This window comes from Neodiprion lecontei, chromosome 7 (genome assembly GCF_021901455.1).
Source record: "Neodiprion lecontei isolate iyNeoLeco1 chromosome 7, iyNeoLeco1.1, whole genome shotgun sequence".
NCBI lineage: Eukaryota > Metazoa > Arthropoda > Insecta > Hymenoptera > Diprionidae > Neodiprion > Neodiprion lecontei.
The window spans coordinates 15849318-15876042 of record NC_060266.1 but is presented as its reverse complement, the minus strand read 5'-3'; the positions used below and the strand labels follow the sequence as shown (position 1 = coordinate 15876042).

The 26725-nt window shown below is 39.7% G+C and overlaps 1 protein-coding gene across 7 annotated transcripts in view; it reads left to right on the top strand.

The window, feature by feature from the left end:
• LOC107216665 (GTP-binding protein Di-Ras2) overlaps positions 1 to 26725 on the top strand; it is a 432275-nt gene that overhangs the window by 307184 nt on the left and 98366 nt on the right. For all 7 annotated transcript variants that reach the window (XM_046746087.1, XM_046746085.1, XM_046746086.1 and 4 more), the window contains one exon: positions 25480 to 25745. In XM_046746087.1, the coding sequence (XP_046602043.1) occupies positions 25480 to 25745 (266 nt within the window). The remainder of the gene's footprint in view (positions 1 to 25479; positions 25746 to 26725) is intronic.

Genomic DNA, 26725 nt, shown 5'->3' with positions numbered 1-26725 from the left:
TCAGATAAAACGTACTCTTTTGAGACAAAACGAGAGTCTCGTCTTGTCTCGACATTTATTCGAGAATTTATCAAGGCAAAACGAGAAATACATCTCGGGACCTTTCCGAGACACGACGAGTCCAGATGAGAAATAGACAATTAGTTGAGTTACGCTAATGGTTTAATCTCCTGGTCTAGTCAGCGCCAAGAACTCGTCACGCCTAGTACAACGGAAGCAGAGTACGTTGCTGCGTTAGCAGCAGCGAAAGAAATAGTGTGGTTTCGAAAGCTCCTGAGAAACCTTGCTGTGAGTTGCAATGAGGCAACTCCACTATACATTGATAACCAAAGCGCGATAGCCTTGACTAAAAATGCCGAGATGCATCAACGCACAAAGTAAATAGATGTTTGAAACCATTATATTCGAGAAAAAATAATAACTTAAGAAATCTCAGTAGTTTTCATACCGACAGAAGCCCAAAGAGTGGACATATTTACTAAGACTATGCTCTAAGGACGCTTTTGTAAACTATGTGACATGTTAAGCCTGAAAAGGTACAGAGAGTACTCAAACAGGGAGTGTGTTGAATAAAATATATGTTATTAATGTACAGTGGAGTTTTTGCAACTGGCAACAAGGTTTCACAGGAGTTTTCGAGGTCACTATTTCTCTCGCTGTTGCTGACGCAGCAATGTACTCTGCTTCCATTGTACTAAGCGTGACGAGTTTTTGACGCTGACTAGACCAGGTGATTAAGCCATTAGCGTAACGCGTCTCGTTGTCTATTGCATAACCTGCGTCGCAAATCCGATGAGCTTTGGCTCAATTCCACTCTTATACATTATACCTAGGTCTGTGGAACCAACTAACAGGGAAAGACTTTCTGCTGACATCCTTCGATTTTGATGAAATTTATATATGTTATTCTACATCAAAATCTAAAAGACACGTATTTTTTTTTTATCGGCGGAAAAACGTTTCTAGGGGGTGAAATTATCCTATGAAGTTGAGACCTCCGAGGGGTAATTTTCAGGTTTCACCTATTTTCACTTGAGATAATCGAATGCATCCAAATGGATAATTACCTTAAAGATAAACGATGGAAAATGCAACTGATTTCTTATCGGGGGGTTGCATAGGAAAAAAGTTATAGGTGTTGAAATTCATAAAATCGTTATAGCAAAAAAAACTATTGCACCTATCTCGATGGATTCAATTGCACTTTGGAGAGCGAAAAAAAATAATACATATGGATTTTTGCGTTTTTCTCGCAAATCAAGTTGAGGGGGTGAACTACTCCTATGTATGTTTACATTTAATCTCAATAAAACGGCAGTAATTCTTTTTTTTTCTTATTTCTTCTCTTAGTGATACGTTTTTCTCTAAATTCTCAACATCTACGTATCAAACGATGGAGAGATTTTTCTCGAAATTACAATTTCATAATTGGTGAAAGTGATAGGACCAAAAGTATGCATCCAATCTTAATGGTTTGTTTTTTATTTAAAGGCAATTTGAGACTCTTCCAGTTATACTTGAAACATTCCATTTCAAATTTATTTAATCAATGGATTTTACCTAATTGAGCGAGGAAAACTGGAAAAAATCAAATTTTTCCGCTGAAAATTGTACCACTTTATTAATTTTTTATTTTTGTAACTTTTTACGGTATTCATACGAATTGCATTCACAGTTTAAAAGAATTCACTTATTTATTTTTGCCGCCAAAAATGACAGATTGGAAAACTTTTACGGATAACAATTTTTTTATTAGTTAATATTGAATATACCACGAGACGAATTTCAAAAATATCTATTGCTTACATTTTTCACAAAAATTAAGCAAATACTGACATATTTTAATAGCTATCGTAATCCCCCCCCCCCACCTTACTTGAAGGTGTTCTCTGGTAGTCACCTCTGTTCAGTCTGTGACTCGCTCCCATAATAAGATTTGAAATACGACGTAGAAGCAGCGATAAAACTGCGATCGCGGTTATATTCATCACAGTCGGCTATTTTTCTTTTACACGACGAAAGAAGTCACTTACAATTCGAGACTATTTAAAACGAAATTGCAAATATTAATAGAAATAAAGATAGATCCTTTGAACATTATTAGAATGCTTCTCGCAACTTTTGAAGTTATGCGTTTACCGGATTCGCCACTAAATAACGATGAAATATAGTTGAAAGAAAACTTTGAAAATATTTTGTTGAGTGCAATGAACGAATACAGTGGTTTCGAAATGGTAGAAGAAAATTCTTTGCATTTCGAAGAACCGTTTAAGGATTGGGAAATGGAAATTGTTGAAGATAAAGAATGGGCAAACGCCCTGTATGAACCAGAGCTTTCGCCTGATACATGCACTCGTGATAACGAAGACTTATCTTACGAGTGCAAATTAATGGCCGTTGAGTATTGGCGCAGCGGGAAGAAAGGAAATTTGGGTTTGGGCAGTGTTAAATAAAATTTAAAGAAAGTGCAATCTATACGACAGTTGCACCGGTGGGCCCACAATTTGAACAAGGGGGGGACATACAAAGAAAAATTAGCACGAATTTGTGGTTACACTTTCGAAAATTTCAAAGCTGCTATGGATGCTGGTTTAATAGTGCACGATTCTGATTTGAAAAAATGGGCCTTACTTGCTCAAAAAGAAGTAGGGCATACTGATTTTCGTTTCAAAGCATCTCGTACGTGAATAAACTCATTCAAAGCAGCTCATCGTGTCGTATCGAGAAAAATTAATAAATTCATTACATCCAAAACAATTGAAGATGGAAAAGCCTTGGAACAACAAATTCAAAAATTTGTCTATGACTTAAAGCAAAATATTAGAACGTAGGGATTGTCAAATACATTTAACGCAGATGAGAGTGGCTTCCAATTAGAAATGCATTCCGGAAGAACTTTAGCAGTCGAAGGAAAAAAGCAAGTACAATGTCTGGTACAATCAGTCTCTTCTACGAGCCACAGTTACACTATTCAGCCGACTATATCAACTGAAAGCAAGTTGCTATCTCCTCTATTTATGGTTCTAAACGAACCAACTGGCAAGATTGGTCCAATAGTGGAGGAAACGCTCTTCAGACCAGATAATGTTTACATAGAAGTATCCAAGTCTGGGAAGCTTACTTCAGGTATAAATTACACCCACTGTTTTTGTATAGACTTTTTTCGAAAAAAAATAATAAGTTTTTTTATTTTCAGATCATTTTAAAATTTGGTTGCAGCATGTATTTTTCCCGAAAGTTGGTTCAAAATCTTTATTACCGATTGATTCTTGGACTGGACACTGTCCCCAAGATTTACTTGATGTGAAACCTTCAAATAGAGATGTCAAAGTAATGATCATATCTAAAGGAACTACCGGAAAAATCCAGCCCCTCGATGTTTTTCGATTCCGAGTATGGAAGAATTTTTTTCGACATTTTTCTGACAATTGTCTTTTGATGAATTATGATATTGATTTGCATTGGCGAAACAATATCATAAAGCTTCAGTCACTTGTTCATAACCAACTGTCGTCACCACGTTATATCGATCTTTTCAAATATTCTTGGTACAAAAGTGGTTACATAGAAGAAAAACCAGCGAATTTTGAAAATCCTGTACACTTTGCATTTGGAGATTCTTGCAACTCACACTGTGAAGTTCCAGGATATGAAAATGTTGCTATTGTTCGCTGTCCCTGGTGTAAAAAGTCGTTATGTTCCAAACACTTTGTCAATGACTATCATTACTGCAGTACTTACAACGGCTAATAGAGCATATGATTATATATTCGCTCCTATTTATTGCTATAGTTATTATTCTGTTAAACTGTTGACATATTATCAATAAAAGATACAAGCATATTGTACGCTCTCTTTTTTTTACTTGACTACGCCGTTTTTCTGTGCGTCGTCCCAAAACTTGGTCTTATTTACCGAAACGAATATGCGTAAGTGCTTATCGTATGCTTATGTTATCTCATTGCCAAATATAAATCAGTCAGAATTATCGATAAGTCAGATATAAATACTTTTTCAACGAAAGATCGATCTATAAATAAGTTGGCTCCTAGATAAAACCGTTCATTAAATGCTATATACGTGATACGGTTGTGGTAAATTAAAAGAAAACATATCACTAGGATAAGGAATGAAAAAAAAGAATTACTGCCGTTTTATTGAGATTAAATGTAAACATACATAGGAGTAGTTCACCCCCTCAACTTGATTTGCGAGAAAAACGCAAAAATCCATATGTATTATTTTTTTTCACTCTCCAAAGTGCAATTGAATCCATCGAGATAGGTGCAATAGTTTTTTTCGTTATAACGATTCTATGAATTTCAACCCCTATAACTTTTTTCCTATGCAACCCCCCGATCTGAAACCAGTTGCATTTTTCATCGTTTATCGTTAAGGTAATTATCCATTTCGATGCATTCGATTATCTCAAGTGAATGTTATTAGTCTCGGTTTGAGTACAGCTCGGTCAAGGATGGAGAGCAAGGTTGAATCTTACCTGAGCTTTGTATTGAAAGATATTCTCTCTTAAGACCTAAGGTGAGGGAGAAGGTGTAAAATTATTTCATGAATATTCTTTAAAAAACAGTTTTATTGAGTACAATTTTTAGGGTACAGTTGACAATTACTTCGCAACGATAGTACAATAATTCTATTTAATAGAACTGTCGGTAAAGTTGCACGTTTTCGACCTCAGGTCGGTACGGCAAAGCACGTTTTATCTTACGAGAGTGGGGGTAGCCTTCAAGGGTTTCCGTCTGGGATGCGATAGGCGGCTTGGTCGGTAAAGAAGGTGTTTGTATTCAGAACTGGCCTTACTATGCTACTTTCAAAATTGATTACTTGCGTTGTACCATCGAAGATTTCCGTCAGCCATGCTTTCTTCTCCTTCCCTGCAACGTTACACGCAGTCATGAACATTTTTCCTATAATCTTTGGTACATCCTCGTGAAATCTGTTGCCAGCATTCTATGGTATTCTGTAATAATTGTGTGTTAACCATGCATCAGTAGCTTTACATTCAACCGGTAATCTCACCAAATCATAGGGTGGCTTGAAGAGGATGTGCTCCATACCCGATCCGTTGATGTCGATGACTGTGAGTTCCTTGGATATGAGCTTCTTGCTATGCCTGATGAATGATTGTACATCTATGATCGTCTTCATGTTACAGAGAGATTGGCTTGACTTTCCTTATATACTACAATTGAACTCTTCGTAGGTAAAATCAGCCCTGGCAGGCGACACCAACGTTTGGGCTGGCCGAATGTAGCACTATCTCACGGTGAAAATTGAAATTTAAACAGACCTGATTGGTAAAACAGCAACCGACCAATAAGGGGGGCGCCGCCTCTGAAAACCTATGGTAACAGTGTTCTTGTCTCTAATGGATAACACGAACAGTCAGTGAGGCCGGAAGTAGCACCATCGTGCGGTGAACATTGGAAATGAAGCCGAGTTGATCAACATCGTCAAAACAACGATTCATCGATAAAGGAGGTGCCATCTGTAAAAACCTATAGTATGGTAACTCTTCTGTTAGTGAGACGTCTAACCCTCTGACGGACAATAAAATCCAATTATTGAAACTCTTTGTCTGTAACATCGATCAGCAGTACAGATAATTTCTTACCCCTCGCGGGTAACATTAATTGTCAGTAAGGTTGGGCGGTAACACCACCTTGCGATGAACATTGGGAAAAAAATCAGACTGGCCGATAAAATAGTAAATGATCGATAAGGGGGCACCACCTGTGACAACACTTCCTTCGTTAAAATGTTTGCTATCTAACGGTGAAAATTTGTAATGTCTCCTTCTGCTTCTGTTCTAACAGCAATAATTCAACATGGTTGTCCGTCTAAGAGCACACGAGCTCGTTATTGAACTTTCTGTCAGTTCAATCGATCGGGAACACAGGTGGCGCCATCTATGGCGACGCCCTTGTCTGTAAAACTCCCACCGGTAAGGCTTAATCCCCCAAGTCACATACTAATTGTCGGTAACCAAGGAAGGTAATGCCATCTGATGGAGGAAATGGGGACTCAAATTCAGAACTGTACTATCTCATTTGGTAATGTGGCCAGAATTAAGTCGGAAATAAAGTCCTGTATGAGGCGATCTCTGCTAGCTTAGACACTTTTCATTTGTCCTCTCATATCTGTTTCATAACTGATACTCTGTGTGCATTTATTCCTCATCCTTCAATTTATCCGTTATGAAAATGTGTTTTTCTTCAAACCCGTATGACGTGGAAGATACAAATCGGGCAAAAAAATTTTACTTCACAAAAGTTACTGTTTATACTATATACACATATTATTGTATAATTTTAAACTGCGAAAGGCCGAAAATCGATAAAATTGGTTGTCTGTAAAGTCGGCTTACGGACGATAGTTTAACGTGATAACGTCATAATGAACCATTGATGAGAAATTGTAAATCTTATTAAATTTTAGAAATCAACACAAAACACGTTGTCTTGTATTCAACATTTGTTGCAGAGAATGACTTCCGTCGAGGTGGGCGGAGCTTATTGTAGAAGTTGTCGCAGTTGCTCGCGTGGCGGCGTTCAGGTAGAGTAACGTCACACTTTTTCGTGCGTGCAGCCGGCGTTCATAGATTTATAAGACGTGACGTTATCACGTCAAAAAGTCCTTAAAGCTTATCACATTTGGTGTGATCACCCATGAAAATTTCGATGCAACCAAAAACTCAAATTATTATTCATGGACGGTTTGACAGGGAATGACCCATATATAAAACGCAAACATAATCGTCGTCGTCGTCGTCGATGCAATCATTTTTCGGCCTTTCGCAGTTTAGAATTAAATATGGGATAGCCAGCCTGCGAAAAACAGACGAACAACGTGAGTGATTCCAAGTCGGCGGTGACCGATTGTTAACTTTCAAGATACTATTCAATTATATTTTACAGGGTATTTCGCAATGTATCGGGAATGTATAAAAAAAGTTGGCATTGTGAAACTCGACATTTTTGCCCAATAGAAAAAATACTGTATCGAGATTAGTTTTCTAGAAAAACGGTATACAGAAAATCTTTCGAAAATTTGATGACAAAGAAAAAAAAATAATAGGAATTTTATCAGTACATCGAATTTTAAGGGAGTTTTGAATGAAGAAGAAGATTTGCGCCCCCAGACAAGCTGTAATTAAAAAACGGTAAATTAAATTCAAAAAATTTTTAATAGAGATTAAGAGGAATTTACTTATCTCCCAAAAAAGTGTAAGTCTTTATTCTGAATTCAGCCGGTTTCGAGATATGATATGAAACACGTTTTTTAAGATGGTGACTAACGCAGCAGGGACCCGAGACCTTTGAAATTAAGTTTCTCGCCTGTCCATCAATTGAATACAATATTATAAAAATTCATCTAGAATTGTACATGATGAATTGTGGTCCATCAACTGGAGTGGACATCGTGGATCGTACTTCGATCTTTCTACCTGTCGTACCCTTCGATATCACGAGTAAAATCGTCAGTGGTGCCCACAGATTGACTTTCGTCTTCTTGCTCGCTAAAATATCGATTTTTAAGAACAGCCTATCTCCGTATTTATATTCCATATGTTTAAGCTTTATTTTATTCGCTTAGTAAAGTCAGCACACAATTTTCAGGAATAGCCGGATAAACGCTTTGTCACGTCGTAACTAACCGAGCGTCGATACAAACGTCACTCTATCTCCAGATTTTCAATATAACATTCTCCGTTCGTCAGGAGATCCTTGTGAAGAGAAATGTGAGCCATTCACTAGCGAGGTTCACTTCTTATCGTTATATGTTTGTACAACCATTTGATAGTGTAGGGTCATCATTATTTGTTCTTGTAATAACCATTCGATAATAGAGGTTTATCATTCATCCTGGTATATCTGTGTGTTACTATTCGGAAGTGTAGGTTCATTGTCAATGATCCTCGTTTGACTATCTGACAGCGTAGGTTTATTGATTCTCTGTGTGTATAACTAGCGTTGGTAAGTACAATGTTGTATGTGTTGTTACGAAAACACACGGAATCCTAGTAATGTGGAATGATAACACTTGAAATTTAACCATTGCAACTGCAAATTCTTAAATATGAACCTTTTTTTTAATTTTGTCTCTACTATAATTCTGACTCGTCGCTCAGCCATCCAAACCATAGAGTGCAGTCGCGACAAAAATCGTTTATAGAGATGATCTGGATTATGAGAAATTTAAACTACACGGGGAGGTGTTTCGCGACATTGTAAAAGATCGTAGAGTCAAAATTGATAGTTTCTCGGTGTCCTCGGTCAAATGTTTGAAATAAAACAATCATGCGTTTTACGTTTCGGCCCTAGTGGGGAATAGGGGCCCTCCTCAGAACTATTCATCAACCGAAAAATAAAATAAACAAAAATTATACACCCATAATTAGGACTATGATTAATTAAGCGGTCACACAATGACTTTATTGTACTATATCGGTAAAGACCAAAGTACACAAAAAGAAAAGAAACAAAAAAAAAAACCGCACAAAAATAAAAGAAAACTTACATTGAAATACATAGAAACAGCATAATGGCCGAAAATTGAGTCAATCCATTAGACAATAGAGAAACCAAGGAATCGTCGAGTCGTCATTTGTGATGAAGGAAAGCTATTGAGTGCCATGGTTCAGACAAAGGTGAAGAAAGACTTACCAGAGGGGAAATTGAAGATTCACATCTTATCAGGTTCTTTTGACACCATGATAGCAAGGAATCCAAGATTAAAAGTGAGAAAATTGTTAGTAGTCATAGGCAGCAGGTAGTCACGGCAGAGAAAATGGTGTGCGCGAAAAAGACCATGCACAGAATACTGAGACGACGACTCACTAACATGACGACTCACAACGTAAAACTAGACAATCGGTAACTAGGAAGAAGCATGGAGTAGAGACGCCGTGGCGCTGGCATTTACCTTTAGAAGTTAGATACCTCCACCGCGAGAAGAAAGCGACTAACTACTCATTCATAATCAAACTGTAATAAACCTCACTAAGATTGTCGGTATCAGATCTTACATTGACGGAGTTACAATCTCCGACAATGCTACACATTTCTAAAATCAATGTTTTTTTATAACCATTCTCGCGGTGGAGGACACTAACTTCTGTAAAATTAAAATTGTGATTACCATCTATTCTATGCTGTGTCAGGTCTGTTTGTTTATCCGGATCCGAGAAAATGTTCCGTTAGTGTTCATTAATTCTTGTTTTTAGATGTCTACCTGTTTGTCCTATACAACATTCATTGCAATCAGCGCAAGGAATCCTGTAGACTACATTTGAACTTTTTTCAATTGGAACTTGATCTTTCGATAAAACAAACAGCGCTAACAAATTATTCAAATTTTCAAATATACACGTGACCTTGAATTTGGATAGAACACGAGCTACTTTTAGAGACGTAACTACTGACTATGAAAAATCGGAAGGAGATCTTTGAGAATACAGTTTTACGAGTGAACATTTAGCCAGATTTAGGAACCAAAGAATCTTCTGATTACGGTGTAGACGTTCGGGTTTTTTACTTAGCCACATCTTTACTTCCAAATTTCACAATTTCTCTTTTCATTTTTCTAAACTTCAAGTCAAGTTCAATAAACATAAAGATTACTTTAAACACATGATACTCAACCTAGAAATTTCAGACATAAATGACAGAATTAAAGCTTTTGAGAATAAGCTAGTCGGTATTCATAGACGAATCACTTCAGTCACTCCACCTCACATCTATAACAGGTTTTTTGAAACTCAGTTTCACAAGCTTGAGAGGTTATTTAAAAACACAAGAAAGATTGTATTTCTAAATTTAATAGAATTACTAACCGTTACAAAAACAAGACTTCTGTTTCTCAAACTACAGACAACAACAACAACAATGCAATTCCTACCGATAATAACTGGGTGGTTAATCTAACTGAGGCTATTCCTGGGGAGGTGACTGAAGCGATTCGCCTAGTTAAGAAGCATGGTGTAGGATATAACTCACGCAATATCCCGCTCGATGATTTTATTTAAAATTTTGAATCGAACATACATCTGATTGACTTGGAATCAAGATCTGAAGCCCGCAATATTTTTTCCAATTGCTTAATGAATATACGTCAGGGCACTGACAATTTCAACAGGTGTAATTTAGTAACTAGTGAACAGGTGAAGAGAGTGAGAGGATTCCAAGAAGAATATCCCGAACTGTTGTTCTTACACGCTGACAAGGGCAATACTACGGTTGTTATGCACAAGTCTGATTATAGACAAAAGATGCTGTCTCTTCTGAGTGATGAGCTCACGTATAAATAGATTAGGAACGATCTCACTTCCACACTTCAAACCCGTGTTAACAAATTGGTCAATGGCTGGTTTTCCAATAAAATCATCAGCTCACACCTAAAACGTAACTTGTCTACTTACAACAGCGTATCAGCAAAATGCTATGGCTTATCTAAGATCCAGAAGCCTAACATATCTCTTTGCATTATTATTTCATTCATCAATAGTCCAACGTATCAACTAGCAAAGTTCGTCAATGGTATTTTGAAATCCATTTGCTCCAAACCATTCTTGAACGTGAAGGACAGCTAATGAGTTTGTAAAAAAGATCCAAAATCTCAAGATCCCGGATGATCACCTTCTAGTATCAGTTGATGTCACTTCTCTTTTTACCAACGTTCCAACAGATTTAGCAATTGATGCCGTATCTAGAAAATGGGACCAAATCAAGAACAACACCATAATTCCTTTTGATCAAATCGTTGTGGCATTAAAATTATGTTTTGATGCTGCTGTCTTCAGGTTTGAGAATGTTACCTATTCACAAACATTTGGCTTACCAATGGGATCACTCCTGTCCCCCATATTGTCAGGTTTCGTTGTGGAGGATTTAGAGATAAAAGCTTTAAATTCGTTGAAGTTCCAACCAGCTTTTTATCAAAAATACGTCGACGATATTCTTCTCAACGTCCCTTCTGACCTAATTGACTATGCGGTGTCAGAATTCAAACAGTAGTATGAAAGGCTTCAATTCACTTTTGAGGTTGAGTCTAATAATTGGATTAGTTTTCTCGACGTATCTGTAAAAAAAAAAAAAACGTGGTCCTGTAGATATATGAATTTTTTGTCACATTATCCTACCAATTAAAAGATCGCGAATATCTAAAATACGGTGGACAAAGGTATCTTATTGGCCGATTCCTCATTTCATTATAAAAACTAAGACCTTATTGAACAAGTTTTGGTGCTTAACAACTACCCAACTAAGTTGGTTATCCAATGCATTACTATTAGGGTTGCTCATTTAAATGACAAAACTTCTAGAAATATCGGTTTAGACATAGTTGATGATGATACGATTGTTACTAACAAAAGTATTATGACTTCCCCTATGTAAAAGGACTGTCTCAAAAAGTAGCCCGTGGTCTGTCCAAATTTAAGGTCAAGTGTGTATTCAAAAATAACAATAATTCGTCAGAGCTGTTTGTTTTATCGAAAGATCAAGTTCCGATTGATAAAAGTTCAAATGTAGTCTACAGAATTCCTTGCGCTGATTGCAATAAATGTTATGTAGGATAAACAAGTAGACATCTGAAAACAAAAATTAATGAACACTAATGGAACATTTTCTCGGATCCGGATAAATAAACACACCTGACACTGCATAGAATACATGGTAATCACAATTTTAATTTTACAGAAGTTAGTGTCCTCCACCGCGAGAATGGTTATAAAAAAAGATTGATTTTAGAAATGCGTAGCATTGTCGGAGATTGTAACTCCGTCAATGTAAGATCTGATACCGATAATCTTAGTAAGGTTTATTACAGTTTGATTATGAATGAGTAGTTAGTTGCTTTCTTCTCACGTTGGAGGTATCTAACTTCTAAAGGTAGATGCCAGAGCCACGGTGCCGGACATACCGCAAGTATGTGAAGATTACACTCAGAAGGCATTTAGAAAAATATATTAAAAATTGTAGATCAGTAACTAAATAGACAAGTGATAGAAAAGTAATAAAATAAATAAATAAATAAGTAGATAAATAAAATTAACAAGTAATTAAAATAAATAAATAACTCAAATAAATAAATGAATAGAATAAATAAATAAATGAATGAATGAATGAATGAACGAATAAATATAATAAAATGGCCTGGACAAATATTTTATCTGGTACAATAGTAAAAGAGGACTACTTCACAGTAAAGGTACATTATAAGATAAAATTTTTAAAATTGAAGAAAAAAAATGAAAACAAGAAAATAAAATAATACCGGATAAAAAGAAATAAAATAACTATTAAATACAGAGAAGGGACGAACTACTGGATAGAATTGAAACTCAACTGTTCGATGTTCGAGTAATGAACTAAAATCTGCTTTAGAGAGGGGGAAGAGAGGGAGAGGGAGAGGGAGATTAATTGATTGATTGATTGATTGATTGATTGATTGTTTTTATTTAGGCTCTGGGGGTTAACCCATAAGAGCTCGATACAGCATTTGGTACAAATGATAATGGAGCCTTACAAACTAGCTATATGAAATAAAAAAAAATAAGAAATATAGAAAAAAAATAATAAACATAATTATAATGTATCATATTAAAACTAATTGAGCAGAGAAATTCGTGAGTGTATACGGCCTTATACAATAATAGGTTCAAGTTTTGATATGAGAGCGATGCGGGAAATATTAACGACGCATTAGGTGCGCAGAGAGGCGGGCCTTGAATACCTGCACCGATGGAGCAGTGTGTATAGCTTCCGGGAGACTGTTCCAGATAGCTGCAGCAGAGTGTTTGAAGGAAGAGAGAGAGAGAGAGAGAGAGAGAACATTTATTGACTCTAGAGCAATGCTCCCTAAGGGCCACAGGCAAATTGCGAAGAATACATATATATCATAAAATAAAATAAAATAAAATTAAATAAAATGCAATCATATAGATAGTATAAATATAAAAATAAAAATAAAAAATATAAAAATATAAAAATAATAAATGTACATAAAAATATAAAAAAAAAAAATTGTAAAATATAAATATATAAAAATATTAAAATATAAAAAATGAATTAAACTTCAAACTAAGATTACAATAGAGATTAAAAGTTTAAAAGATTAAAAATTACACTCCGGTCAATCACCCGGACATCCCAGCCTCGCGCTCCTCCTCGGACAGCAGATACTTAAAAACGAGATGGCGAAAAGTTAAAAGTGTTGAAGCACAAGTGATTTCTGGCGGCAAGGAGTTCCAGAATTTGATTCCAGTAACAAGAAAAGATTTCTGGAATGTAACCGTCCGGGCAGAGAGGACATAAAGCGTGTCCGTCCGGGTCAAATCACGGCGTCTCACCAGGTCAGACCTGAGTTGAAGCTGGTCACCGAGGAGTCCCGGCTCACCCAGACACAGCGTTCTAAAAAATATACAGCCAATGAGAAGCCTTCGACGGTTGAATGGTCTGAGCCAGCCGAGATTTCGCCGGTAAGCTGAAATGTGCTCGTGACGAGGCACCCTTAGTAGGAATCGAACACAGTTGTTGAGTGAGACCTGAAGTTTGAGTTCCAGCCCTTCTGACAGATTGGTGAGCGCAGCCACGCAGTAGTCGAAATGGGGGAGGACCAGGGCAACAACCAGGCGACGCCTTAACTCTAGAGTAAGGTGATTATCGTTCATTCGAACGCGATAGAGGGCACATGCAGCCTTGCTGCACACCTGTGCCACATGCCGAGTCCACGACAGGGTACTGTCAAGCATGACCCCGAGGTAGCGAAACACTGGCACAAAGTCAATAGACTCCCCACGCAGTGAAGGTGTCGGTAGTGATGAAAAGTCAAAGTCGTTGATAAACTTAGAGCTACCAAAGGTCATTGCCCTGGTCTTACCCGCGTTCAAGCGCAGATGGTTTTCGAGACACCAAGATACGATAGACTCAACATCCTCATTTAACAAATGCATACCTTCGGCGAACTGTGCAGTCAGACAACGAAGGTAGATCACCAGGTCGTCAGCATAAAGTAGGTGCGAGCAGTGACGAAGACATGAGGGTAGGTCGTTTAGAAAGAGCGAGAACAGGAGAGGACCCAGAACGCTGCCCTGCGGAACACCTGACCGAATAAAGAGCCAATCAGAGAGACCATTCTCACCGTCGCGAACCGCTTGGAGGCGGCCGCTTAGATACGAACAGAACCATGAGATCGAAGTCTCCGAGAATTGCAAGCCTCGAAGCTTTTGGAGCAGTAATGAGTGGTCAACCATATCAAAGGCCTTGCTAAGGTCGAAAAACACAGCGATAGTGACCATACGGTCGTCTATACCTTGCCGGATGTCATCCACTAGTCGCAGCACAGCGGTCTGAGTCCCCATACCTTTCCGGAAACCCGTCTGACGCGGGTCGAGTAAGTTATTTACCACGAGATACCGCGTTACCTGGTCAAAAACTACACGCTCTAAAACCTTTGAGATAGCGCAAAGTAGTGAGATAGGCCTAAAATCAGAGTATACTTGTGCATTACGCACTTTAGGGAGAGGTGTCACGTACGAGAACTTCCAAAGGGAGGGGTATATACCGTCACGAAGCGAGGTGTGAAAGAGAGACACGATGAAAGGCATAATTAGCTGACTAAACGACTTATAGGCTTGGATAGGCAGATCATCGGGGCCGTGCGCGCGCGTAACAACTCTAGCCATAGCATCACCAACACACTGTTCATTTAAACGAGAGAAGGAAAATTGCCCGTTCACCCCAGTGAGACTTCGAGAGACGGCGGCATGTAGAACGCTGAGAAAGGGGTCAGGAGGGGATACTGACGTAAAGTATTCATTGAGTGACGATACGGAAAGGTGAGACGGAAGCACACGGTCTGCAGATTTACGGTTGGTTATCCCTAGCCGATCTATTACCCGTTAGAAAGAACGAGTATTTTCGGAAGCAACGAATTTCGATTGAATGAAGGCCGACCTAGCTATACATAGTTCTTTTTTAACGTTCCGGCGCAGCAAGACATATCTCTCATGTAGTGGTGCTGAGCGAGATCGCTTAAAAGCCCTAAAGCATGCGTCTCTATTACGCATTAAGCATCGTAAGTCCTTAGAGATCCAGGGCGCTGCTGGGCGCTTTGCAACAACTTCTTTTATCGGCACAAAGTGTTCAATAAGGCTATTCATGAGAGAGTTAAATACAGATAATTTGCAGTTAATGTTTGGCTGATGTTCTAGAAGCGTCAAATCTAGTGCAGAGACTATACCAGCAGCGCCATCGAGATAGGCTGCATCCCAGCACCTATAACGAAAAGACCTCGGCACGAGCCGCGGCACCGCATACCTAATGGACACATATATAAGGTCGTGGCCTGAGAGAAATGGCTGCGCAGATTGGCCCCAGGTGGCCAGGGAGCTATGTACACTGACAGCGCAGACGTCCAGCCATGTATGCGATGACTGTGTGTGGTGTGTTGGCGATAAGGGAACGATGCGGAAGCCTTGTGATGCGAAGAAATCGTTGAGATGAGTAGAGTCGTAGGATGATGACAGTAGATCGGTGTTGAAGTTCCCGAAGATACAAACTAATTTGTAGCGGGGAGCGAGTGCTACCAGTTCCGCTTCGAACAGATTCAAGAATCCGACCTTTGGCGGTCTGTAGACTACGGACACCAAGATCTTAGGGCGTCCGACAGCCCACACTTCAGCGATAAGAAATTCGGGGACTCCGTCTCGCGCCATCAAAGCTGAGGAGGCGACAATCTTCGCGCTGAGTTCTTTGCGCAGAAAAAGGCCAACGCCACCACCATGTCGCCCTCTGCGGTCTATCCGGAGGATGGAATATGAGGCAAGTGCAATCTGGTCATCTTTGATGCGATCATTCAGCCATGTTTCTGTGACGGCGATGAAGTGATACGGATTGAGTCTGAAAAATTCGCGAAACTCGTCGATGTGCGCCGGAAGAGACTGCGCGTTTAGGCAGCAAGCGTTGAGTACCGGATCACAGGTGGTAGAAGGTGGGGGCGCGCGAGAGTTCTTTAAGACAGATGGTCAATCAGAGAGTTGAGTCAGATCGGTGGAAGGGAGAAGTCTGATAGGTTTTGAGGAAGGATCTTTGCGAACAAAAACGGCCGCATCTGTGATCCATACTTGTTTAGGCAGAAGGGAGGGGCACTGCTGGAGAATCCGAGCGCGCAGTCGATGTAGCTGAGCAGGCTGGCGATGGTTCACGTAGACCTTGCGATCACCAAATTTAGCGTTGAGCCTGCCGGCCCGTAAGTCAGGTACCGATCTTATCCCTTCAATGAGCTGTTCGCACTTCGCCTTAGTTGTAAGCTCAAGAAGAATGGTACGAGTACTGGCAATAGCTGGATTAGCGCCTGGATCTTGAGTCCGCTTCTTGCCCATGCGCTCCACCGTAACAATATCTGCGACAGACAGGGGCACATCCAGTACTTCAGCTAGTTCGAGTGCAAGGCGATGGGGGTCTTCTACTCCATCGGAGGCCTCAGGTACACCAGAAACCACGAGCTGTGTAGCCATGTCGCGACATAACATACGCAAAAGAATGGCTTCGTTAGCTTGTGACAGGCTGGTGGACTCGCTGGTACCGCGGACGGGTTCAGTGGCCCGTGCGGCTAGCGCGGATTCGCAGTTTTTCACCCGATCCACTTGCGCAGCAACGTTCTGGACCACATTGTCAAGATCCTTTCTAAGGGCATCGATGGTACCACGCATTTCTAACGTTTCCTGCCTGAAGGTAGAGTTTTCAGACACTAAGGCGTCAACCTTTTTGTTTAGACGCTCGACCTCACCTACAAGCGTATCAACTTGACCAGCTGTTCCGTCAAGCTTGCCTAACCGTTTGTCTATTGATTCCAATATAGACAGGATCTGAGACTGGCATACAGGACACGCCTCACGTATCGCACTTTGCGCAGCGCGCGACGATTCGACCGAGAAACGTGTCTTAATGCATGTGGTGTGAAAAATATGCTCACACGGTGCGTCTGTGGTAATCGCATCAGAAGGTTTTTCCACGAGACCAAAACATAGAGCACAAATAGGTTTGCTGGGCATGATGTCCGCGGGAAATATTAAAAAGAATTAAAATGAATTAATATTTTTATAATTATAATGTTATGAATTAGGATCAAATAAGATGAAAATTGACGTTCAGAGTAAGATTTAGTTTTATGCTTTAGAATAGTCCAAGTGACACACACGGCTCTACCATCATAAATTGGTCGAATTGTCCAGAGATCAAAGTGTAATATACACAGAGGCGTGTGAACGCACACAAAGAAGGGCACACACTTTCTTAAGAAAGTTTTTCTACTTAGAAAGATACAGTCAGGTGTGACGAATGTCAACACTGCCAGCTGGCATCACTGGTCATCACCAAAGTCTTGACCATTATATGTATATAATTCGAGCACAAAATTTTGCGGAATATGCAAAACTTGCAGAAAACTCAGAACACAGCATCAATAGTTGCCCATGAGGATGCACCAAAGGTAAGTCGGCTCCAGAGCAAGAACTTGGCTACACTCACGTACCGAAATGTCACAACGTTTCGCGCAAATATTTTAAAGAAATTAAGAGCAGAACCGAGCACGTCACGTAACGTCAAACGTCAAACGTCAAAAAAAGAGAGGGAGAGGGAGGGGAAGAGGGAGAGATAGAGATCACATATTCGTGTTATGTTCAGTCCACGTATGCTAGATTAAAATATGCGGATTTATAGCATACAGCATAAAACCGTGAATATAATAATAATAGTTCTTTATTCATCAGAATTATGTTTGCAATCGGTTGAGGAAGTAAGGAGCAAGCAAGGGGGTGCGGCAGTGGTAGTAGAAATACCCGCATTCGCACGAGGGACAAGGAAAACTGCCGAAAACCTTGTCCAGGTGTAGCCGGACCCGAGTACAAAGCACCGACCAGCAACTCGGCGCCTGAATGGCGTGACCCGTCTTACATTTTTGCAGGTTGCCGTTCAGGACCGAATTGACGGGCAGGGGATTTGAACTCGAGTCGTCCCGCTCCGCAGTCACGAGTGCTAACACCTGAGCTACTACGGTCGGTGGCACAATGTACAACAAGCGCATATTTTCACCAGATCGAAAAGTTAAGATTTACTGTAAGTACATTACCGTGGTCCTTCATATGGTTATTTCTAAATTAATCAACATCCAAAGTTTAATGAAATTCGATGGTTAAGATATAAACGCTTTTATTTACGAATTTTATGCGTCACAGCTTGTTTCTAGAGCATCCAATTTTCAACAAAAATATGTATTTTTCATAATTCTCGGTATATTTACCAACGACTTATTTTTAATTTCAAATAGCAGTCAACGTTTTTCTCACGTTATTTCCATAAGCAACTTCGATTACAATGCGGACTATCTTAGAGTTGATGTAGACAGTTCAAATTTTCAGAGAATTGTTTGTATTAATTTGACAACGTTTAAGCCCCTGAGAGCATACAAATTCCGAAATTACTCTATTAAGGACAACTCTAATGTACACCTTTCGGAGTGACAACCTTTTATGCTTCCAGTGACGGAAAATTTCGTGATGTTACATATTCCTGGTAGCATGTACGTCTGTGAGATTTTTTTGCATCGTATAGCTAATATGCAACCTTAATGTACAGTGACTATTACTACAAATCATATACTTGTCGCTAGATTTTAAACATTGTTGCGTTGGATTGAGGCAGGGAGTAAAGTCTACACTGTATATTGTAGGATAAAGTAGCGTGCATTAGTAGTAAAGTAAGGCCGGTTTTGGATACAAATCCCTACTTTACTGACACAGCCCGATCGTCGACCGTTCTTCACGGGTGGGGAGTGGGGGAGTATCCCAACCAAAGCCTTCGTTACGGCCAGGGGGGTGACACAGGCTGCTGGAGTCGCTTCGCTTCGAATGTCAGTCTTTTGTGTTGCCCAATTTCGTCACTTCTGGCGCCACTTATCTTCTGAGTCAAGTCAAGCACTCGATGAGGAGATAAGTGGCGCCACGTATAGAGCGCTAAAGAACTACAGAATGCGGACAAAATGCGAACTGGGTTCAAGTATAGGAAAAGTGGCATTGTGTTATCCTCCTGGTTACGGCTTCGCTTGTCAACCTCCATTTTTGAGTTTGGATGGGAGGGGGGAGGGGGGAAGAAAGGCGGTAAGAGGTCAGATTTTTGTAGGTATAGGGATTTATATGTTCGGACGTGAATTTTTCCCGTACTTCGGTCACTCGGACAAAATGACCGAGAACTTATCGCGTTCACAATAATTCGGCGGCCCGTGATGTAAGCTGACGTGGATATTACAAAAGATATTGCGAGATTCTGTAGGGCGCTTGGCGTGATTAACACGCCTCGAAATCGTTAATTCGCTAGACCTTGGCAATTAACTCGGTAGCTCAGTACCGCGGAGAGGGGTGGGGTCATTTTTGGGGAGGGAGCGAGACACTCGACAACAATACGTTATTTAACGAAAATAGAATAAAATCATACATTTTACGCCAGCAATGATACAAAAACAAAACAAAAAAAGAATAATTTAAAATCGCTCTTCGCGATTCAAAATCAAATAAACAGACCTGAGAAAAATCCACTCTGTAAAAAAAATTGAGCCTACGTGTGCTAGTCGCTTCTTTTAATAACAAACAACAAAACACAAACCCAAAAACAAAATCTGACCCGACGAACTAACTGCGATCGTCCTCTACTAACAACAGCGCTAATCGCCAAACTTAACAATAAACTATTAGACATAAACTAAAACAAAACCTCACTCGACGCGCTAACCGTGATTGTCCTCTATTTTATAGCGCTAATCGCAACAATGAATAATACGATCAAGAGCAGACCCTTTAGAGGCAAAAAAAAAAAAAACAACAAACTAGAACTAGCCGTGCTTGCCGCGCTAGTCGCAACCCTAGTTACTACCTTAAATCATATTTTCTTCATTTTACCCTGCTACGGCTTATCGCAACGCATCCAAGCTCATCTTCCCCGGGGCGTCCCCAACTTGATTCGCGAATTCGAACACTCCCCCTTTGACGATTCGAGACCTGCACGAGAGGTGACCCTGAAACCGGATAATGTGGCTCGACCTTGTACACCGAATTCGGCTGTACTTAATTTCAAAAACAAAAGATCGCAATTAAAACCCGTAATTCTACTCAACATTCTCGATTACTCAAAATTGGCACTACTTTATCACGCGCAACTCAGGCTACAGTCAAGAAGCAAAAGATTCGGCAAAAGAATTTCGGATACTTTTCTACAACGCCAATCCCAAAATGGTTATCCGTTCCTCGGCAAGCCGCAATTTAATGCCTCTTGAAATTCTTTCGCGAGAAGATTAACAGCACTTACCAGTCTATATCCATGCCACGAACTCTCGTACCCCTTCGTTTTTAGCTACCATCGTCCTCGCAACCACACTACCCGAACAATCAACCACGAACTTAATGGCCTCGACCTCGAAAATATCGCCTGTTTCGTGCAGTGGCCAGAACTAGAGTGATCTTGGAATTGACGATCGGCCGCAACGTGGATCTCGCGATACTACTCCCTCCGTGGCCTCATACCCCCAAGAATACGTAACAATCGATCCGTCATCGATTTCGGGGATTGCGCAACTTAGCGTGCACCTGTCGTCGCGTCGCGGCGCAGAACTTGAAGCTAGATCCCGATGTCGTCCTTCGCGCAGCTCTATGGTGCCCCAGGGTTCAGCGGGTGGTGCTTCCTCGTCGCTAGGCGGTCTCTCGCAAATGCGTTGGTCCGGCGTCGGCTGGGTGAGCGGGGGGAGGCTACGGCGCGCCGACCGCCAGCGGGAACGCGTCCGCCTTGGATTGCCGCGTTGCAGGGATCTTCGTTGGCCCGCCCTCCGCAGCCTCGACATCCTTCCCTCGAGGTCGTCGCTATTCCGCCACTCCAAACTATCCTCGACTTTGTAGTGGACCGCTGGCCTGGTACCGTTGTACTCGAAAAAAATAAAAAAAACAGAAGCCTGCAAAATATCAATCGCGATTCGCTACAGTGTCCCCTCTCGGAAGCTCGGATGTGTGACTCCAGTTCTGGCATTCTTTTCTACCCACTTCGCTATCGTGCATCCCTCGAGTTTGGGTGCCACCAAGGGTTCGGGGAGCCCCTTGTGACGGGCGTCAAAATGCCACGTTACAATGTATAAAGGGTTAAGTGTTGAATCCCTGATGCCTAGAGGATATATCGGGACAATCTCTTAAAACTATAGATACAATGCGTATGCGCCAAATAATTCAATCTCATTGCTTGGTGAAATCGCCCCGCGGCGATGTTTTTGTCTGCTGAGCAGGGGGCCAACGTACACAAAATCAGACAAGACTCAAGAGCTGTAAATCTCTCGTGCATAAAACCGCGGATTGAGGTTATGTTGCTGTTTATTTTTACGTATCGTGAATTGTCTAAGAATACTAAGAATACTATCGTTCAGCAATACCGTGTTCGATATCGGAAAATATTTGACCGACGCAAATATCAAATGATAGAGAAATTGGATGTTATTCATTGAAAGAAAAAATCTGAAATTCAATGTGAAATGTCATTAACAAGAAGGAGTCTGGACAAACAGAGGTAGGTAAGTAAAAACAACGATTCTCCACTTACATAAAATCAAAAATGCGTCTCAATAACGATTTACGTTTTGTGCATTTTATTGGAAATTAGTTGTATCCAAAAATACCAAAAGATCCTGTCTGATAACAATAGCTTCTAATATTTTCAGGTACGAAATAATTCATTGTCAAAGCGGGACTAAATTTGTCAGGCATGGAAGCATGTAGGTAAATTTCTAATTACGTGATCTTTGACTATTACAATATTTTAACATGGATTCAATAGTGAAATTCTTTTTTTTTCGGCAGGCTCAAAGTTTAAACTTTGATTAATACGAGGAAAATTATGCCTTACCTGATGGTCAAAACGTTTAGGTGGCAAGGATCCTGGTTTCTCGAGCGGTGCAATCATTATAATCATCGAACCTGGTTGTTCCGTCAGATATCAGGTGCCAGAGTGAATTTTATCAGGCCATCGCCACCTTCTTAACATCAGTTGAGGCAAAATTGAAGAGCGGGATACACTACAGATGATAATGGCTGAATATCCCATCATTTTACTTTGATCGAGCCAATAGCGATAAGTTTGTTACTTAACCGTTGCCGCCAATTCATTCTACCGAGGAATCATTCTGTGCACCATTGTAATTTAAGCATTATTATTGACCAGCATTGTTGTTCAAACTTTATGCCATTTAATTTGATATCTTATTTTGAAGTTTACTTTTACTCTCTTTGGCATTAAATTCAGATCAATAGTTTTTCAAGTCCTCAATTAGATTGTGGGGTTGAATTTTGCTAGGCAAACTGAATCAATCTGAATCTAGAATTGTTAAATAACTTCGGTTAAAAATGTCTTTAAATTTAATCTTAGTTGGCGGTGTCATCTGGCTAGCTAGTTGCACGATAACTTGAAACCAAATTCAATTTTACACTCTTTATAGGTTCCGACGCTAAGACTGACAGCTTGTGAATCTCCATTTACCGCAATTATTTCTGCATGTCATGTTAGCATTGTCTGGAGCAAAAAAATCTCAATTTGAGATTGGAAATGGAATCTGAAACGCAGAAGTTATTCAGTAGCACGAATTGAAAACCAAGAATTTTATAATGGTTCCGGCAAAAAAGAGACTCTTTCCAAATATTCTTGTTACAAGGTGATGTTCGGAGGACTATGAACAAGATATTGTATCGGATTACATTATTTGGAAAAGAATCTTCATAAAATTCGTTGAAAATTAGATATTAATTTATTTTGATGGAATAAGGGATACAATCTTGAATTCGATAAGTCAATATCCTCGTAATAATTTTCTGACATTACTCTAAAACCTGATTGTCCTAGAAGCTAATTGTGACGTTAAGGCGCATTTTGAGAAAGTTGATTTTCAACTTGTGTCATAGGATGTGATCTACGTTCCTGGTTTCTACGCTTCCGATTAGATTTTCTTTGTTTCGAACGGCACTAACATAAAATACAGAAATCATTTTAATAAATCTAATATTACTTGAATTTTCAATTTGAGTATTAGGTTCCCTTCATTTATTTAATTGAACATCATTGAAAATTTGTGAAATGAACTCTGATAATCATTAGAAAATTTTTAATAGTAGTAGCAATAATTTATTTATCGGAAAAAATACATTGACTATCGACTATTTGTAAATTTTGTTGAACTATTTTCGAGAAAAAAAGATTTACAGTTCTGTTACAGATAGTGTGATATTTAAATTTCTTGAACGCTCGGTTTAATGTCTCATTTTCAAAAGTGACAGAATACCATATTACCACCTGAAATCACAAGAGAGTGAGAAAGTTGCTGAGTTGCTTGAAAGTGGCGATGATCTTTGTACGTGTGATTATTTCAATACGCAGATAACAGTAAATATTAGAGATGTAATTATTTTGGCCGTATCACCTGTTGATAGAAAATAATTTCATTGTAACTTCTGATGTACGAAATAATAAAAGTGATCAAATAAAATGTTCCCACCTAACTGCTGCGTTTCTTCAAAGCACCCAACATTTGAACGGATTTCTCATTTCAGTCGAATGAAGCCAATTTTCAAAGAGCATTAGCATCAACTTTCCGAGTCACTACCTCGACTGTTTAAGATTCTAACCTTAAAAAGTCGTATGAACTACATCGCCATCAGAAACAGAGTTTGACAGCTGAAACTCGGAGTGGCCAGCCTGTCCGAGCAGCTGATAAAACTCGCGCATGCGCATTGTATGTATAGTTTCAAGAGATTGTCCCGGTATATACAGAAGTTGAAGGGTGAAGTCTTCATAGGTGTTACGGTATACTATATGTGGGGTAAAGGGTTAAATCTTCACAGATATATACGTAGGATAAATAGTTAAACCTTCATAGCTATAAGGGCATATACGTAGGGTGAAGGGTTAAGGCTTCACAGGTATAATGGTATATACTCGTATGTGGGATAAAAGGTTAAATCTTTATAGCCATATAAAGTCAGCATTCCGACCGAGTTCGCAATTACCATTAACGGTGTGGAAATAAAGAGAGTACAGAGTACAAAGTATTTAGGGGTTATCTTTGATAGTCATCTCAGGTGGAATTTTCAAATAGACCACATTATTAAAAAAACCAGACATTTGGTCTACGTTTTCTGGAGACTATCGCATTTCGCTCATAAAAAAATTCTGGTAATGATGTACCACGCACTTTTTGGAAGTGTAGCTCACTACGGTATAATAGCATGGGGTGGAGCATACGGAAATGTAATGGACTCTCTTGAGAGCGTCCAGCCCAGACTATGGAAGATAATTGCACGAAATAATGCTGATCTGATGGAACCTCTAAACATCCGCGAGACTTACACATTGGAGTCACTGCTATATCATTATGACGACTTGAAAACCAAATACACCCAATCGGGAAGCAATACTAGAAACAAAACTATTGCTATACCAAAGACCTCCAAAACTATAGGCTTTAAAAATCATGTGATTCAGGGAATAAAGAGCTATAACAGACTCACGCATGAGCTGAAAATATTAGAATGTAGTAAAAAAAATATAAAGAGGCAAATAAAGAGCTACCAAATATCACAAAGAAACTACTCAAGCATCGAGAAACTACAACAAAAATGATCATTTTATTTTATATTCACATTATATTTTATTATATTATTATGGATAAACTTTCTTAGTTATATCTTAAATAATTATTTTCTTATTTTTTTCTCCATCTACTCTCGCCAGTCCTGCGCACAGACATGCTAAATGTCTCTGCAGGGTATATATTATTGTCCTTGGGACTATTAGTCTTAAGTCAAGTATGTATATGATGTAAATTGCTGGTTTAAATATACAAATATAGGCATGAACGTTGAAAAGGTCGAAGGTCGATTAAAGGTCGAAGATCGAAGGTCGAAGGTCGAAAGCTGAAGCTTGAATATCGGGGGGTGAAAGGCTAAATAGGGGGAGGGTAGGCCGCGGATGGAATGGCTGTGGTGGGGAAGGGAGGGAGAGAGGGTGAAGGAATTCTGATCTCAGATCTTGACAGATTTAGCCTCGAACCCACATATATGCCCTCAAATCTTGACAGGTTTAACCTCGGACCCACATATACATGCCCTCATACCTCCACAGATTCCCTTTACCCTCCGTCCCTCCCCTCCCCGCCCCAGTCATTCCATCCGCAGCCCACCCGGTAATGTTTTTCTACTTTTCAATGGGCGTGTCAAATCTGCGTTTCTGGTCGCTCTAAGATTTGCATACTGAAAATATTAACAGATTGTTCAACGATTCGCATATAAGCGTATGCAAACAAAAACAAAAAATTAAAACATGAAAATAATAAATGGTAGTGATATTGGTGCTCTAAAGATTTTTAATTTCCAACCCAATCTAGGAAGTGCCGATTGTGATTGCCGGCAATAAGTTGGACCTAGCGCCAACACGACGGGAGGTGCGGATAGAGGATGTTAGCGAGTGGCTCTTCTGCGAGTTGCCGAAGCTTCGAGCGAAGGTAATGGAGTGTTCAGCGAAAGACGACTACAACATCAAAGAGCTTTTCCGCTGCTTCGTTACGCTTTCTCGTATCGTGCCCAAATCTCCCGCCGGTGAGACCACCGAATCCGGCCTGAGGAGACGGTGCTCTGCCTATGGATCCCGTAGGTAAGTTTCAGCGTTGCAGATAATAGTCCGAGAATATTCCATTATACGTAATTCTCAAATCGCGGCGGAGGAGAGTATATTCTAAAATCAAGTACTGCGATTTTGCGTTCCATGATGAGTTTATTGGGGAGTGTGCGTGAATATCTGTGCAATGAGAAGAATTTTGATTGGTATAGTTACTAAGAAATTCTAGGAATATGGTTACCACGGCAATAACGATTTCAATATTGTCAAAAGTGCGAGACAATATAATACAAATAACGATATTTAGTGTGATTATATGCGATAGTACTATAATATTTCTTGGTTAATGTAGTATTCAATTCATTTGTTTTGGTCACTTTGCTGCACCAACCTGGAACTATTGCACTGGTCAGATAGAATATGGTACTAGTGATTACAATCAAATGAAAAATTCGTCGCACGCCTCGGTCTGAGTCTAGTCCCTTCGGTTCTACTCCGGGTCGCTCTTTATGTACATGTATCAGCTGGCGACTACTTGGACTGGACAGCTCGTCGTCACAGTATATAATTGTATGATTGTAACGGATTCGATCAGTATTTTTCTACACATATTGTCTACATTTTTTTGGGCCGATAGTTGCATTATAGACAGTCTTTAATGAGGGGAGTTGGACCATCCAATATCTCACCGTCGGGTCTAGGTGAGTTATACTGTAGGCGGTGTCAGTAGTCACTGGCGATGTTGTCATCCATTCTTATATTCATAGGCAGTTTATCGCATAACTCGGTAATAGTGAAAGGTTGTAGTGAAAGGTCGATGTCTTTTGAAGTCAGTGCTCTTAATGGGACCCACAAGTTGAATTCTAGCCTTATGATACATGTAATATCAGTATCAGTTATAACGTGCCATTTTTTTTTTTTTTGTGCGTTTCAAACGGCCCCCGAACCCTAGGCGGATCTTGGAAATTAGGGATTCCGCGATCAGACCGCTAATCATTTCGTAAAAGAGCGCCAGG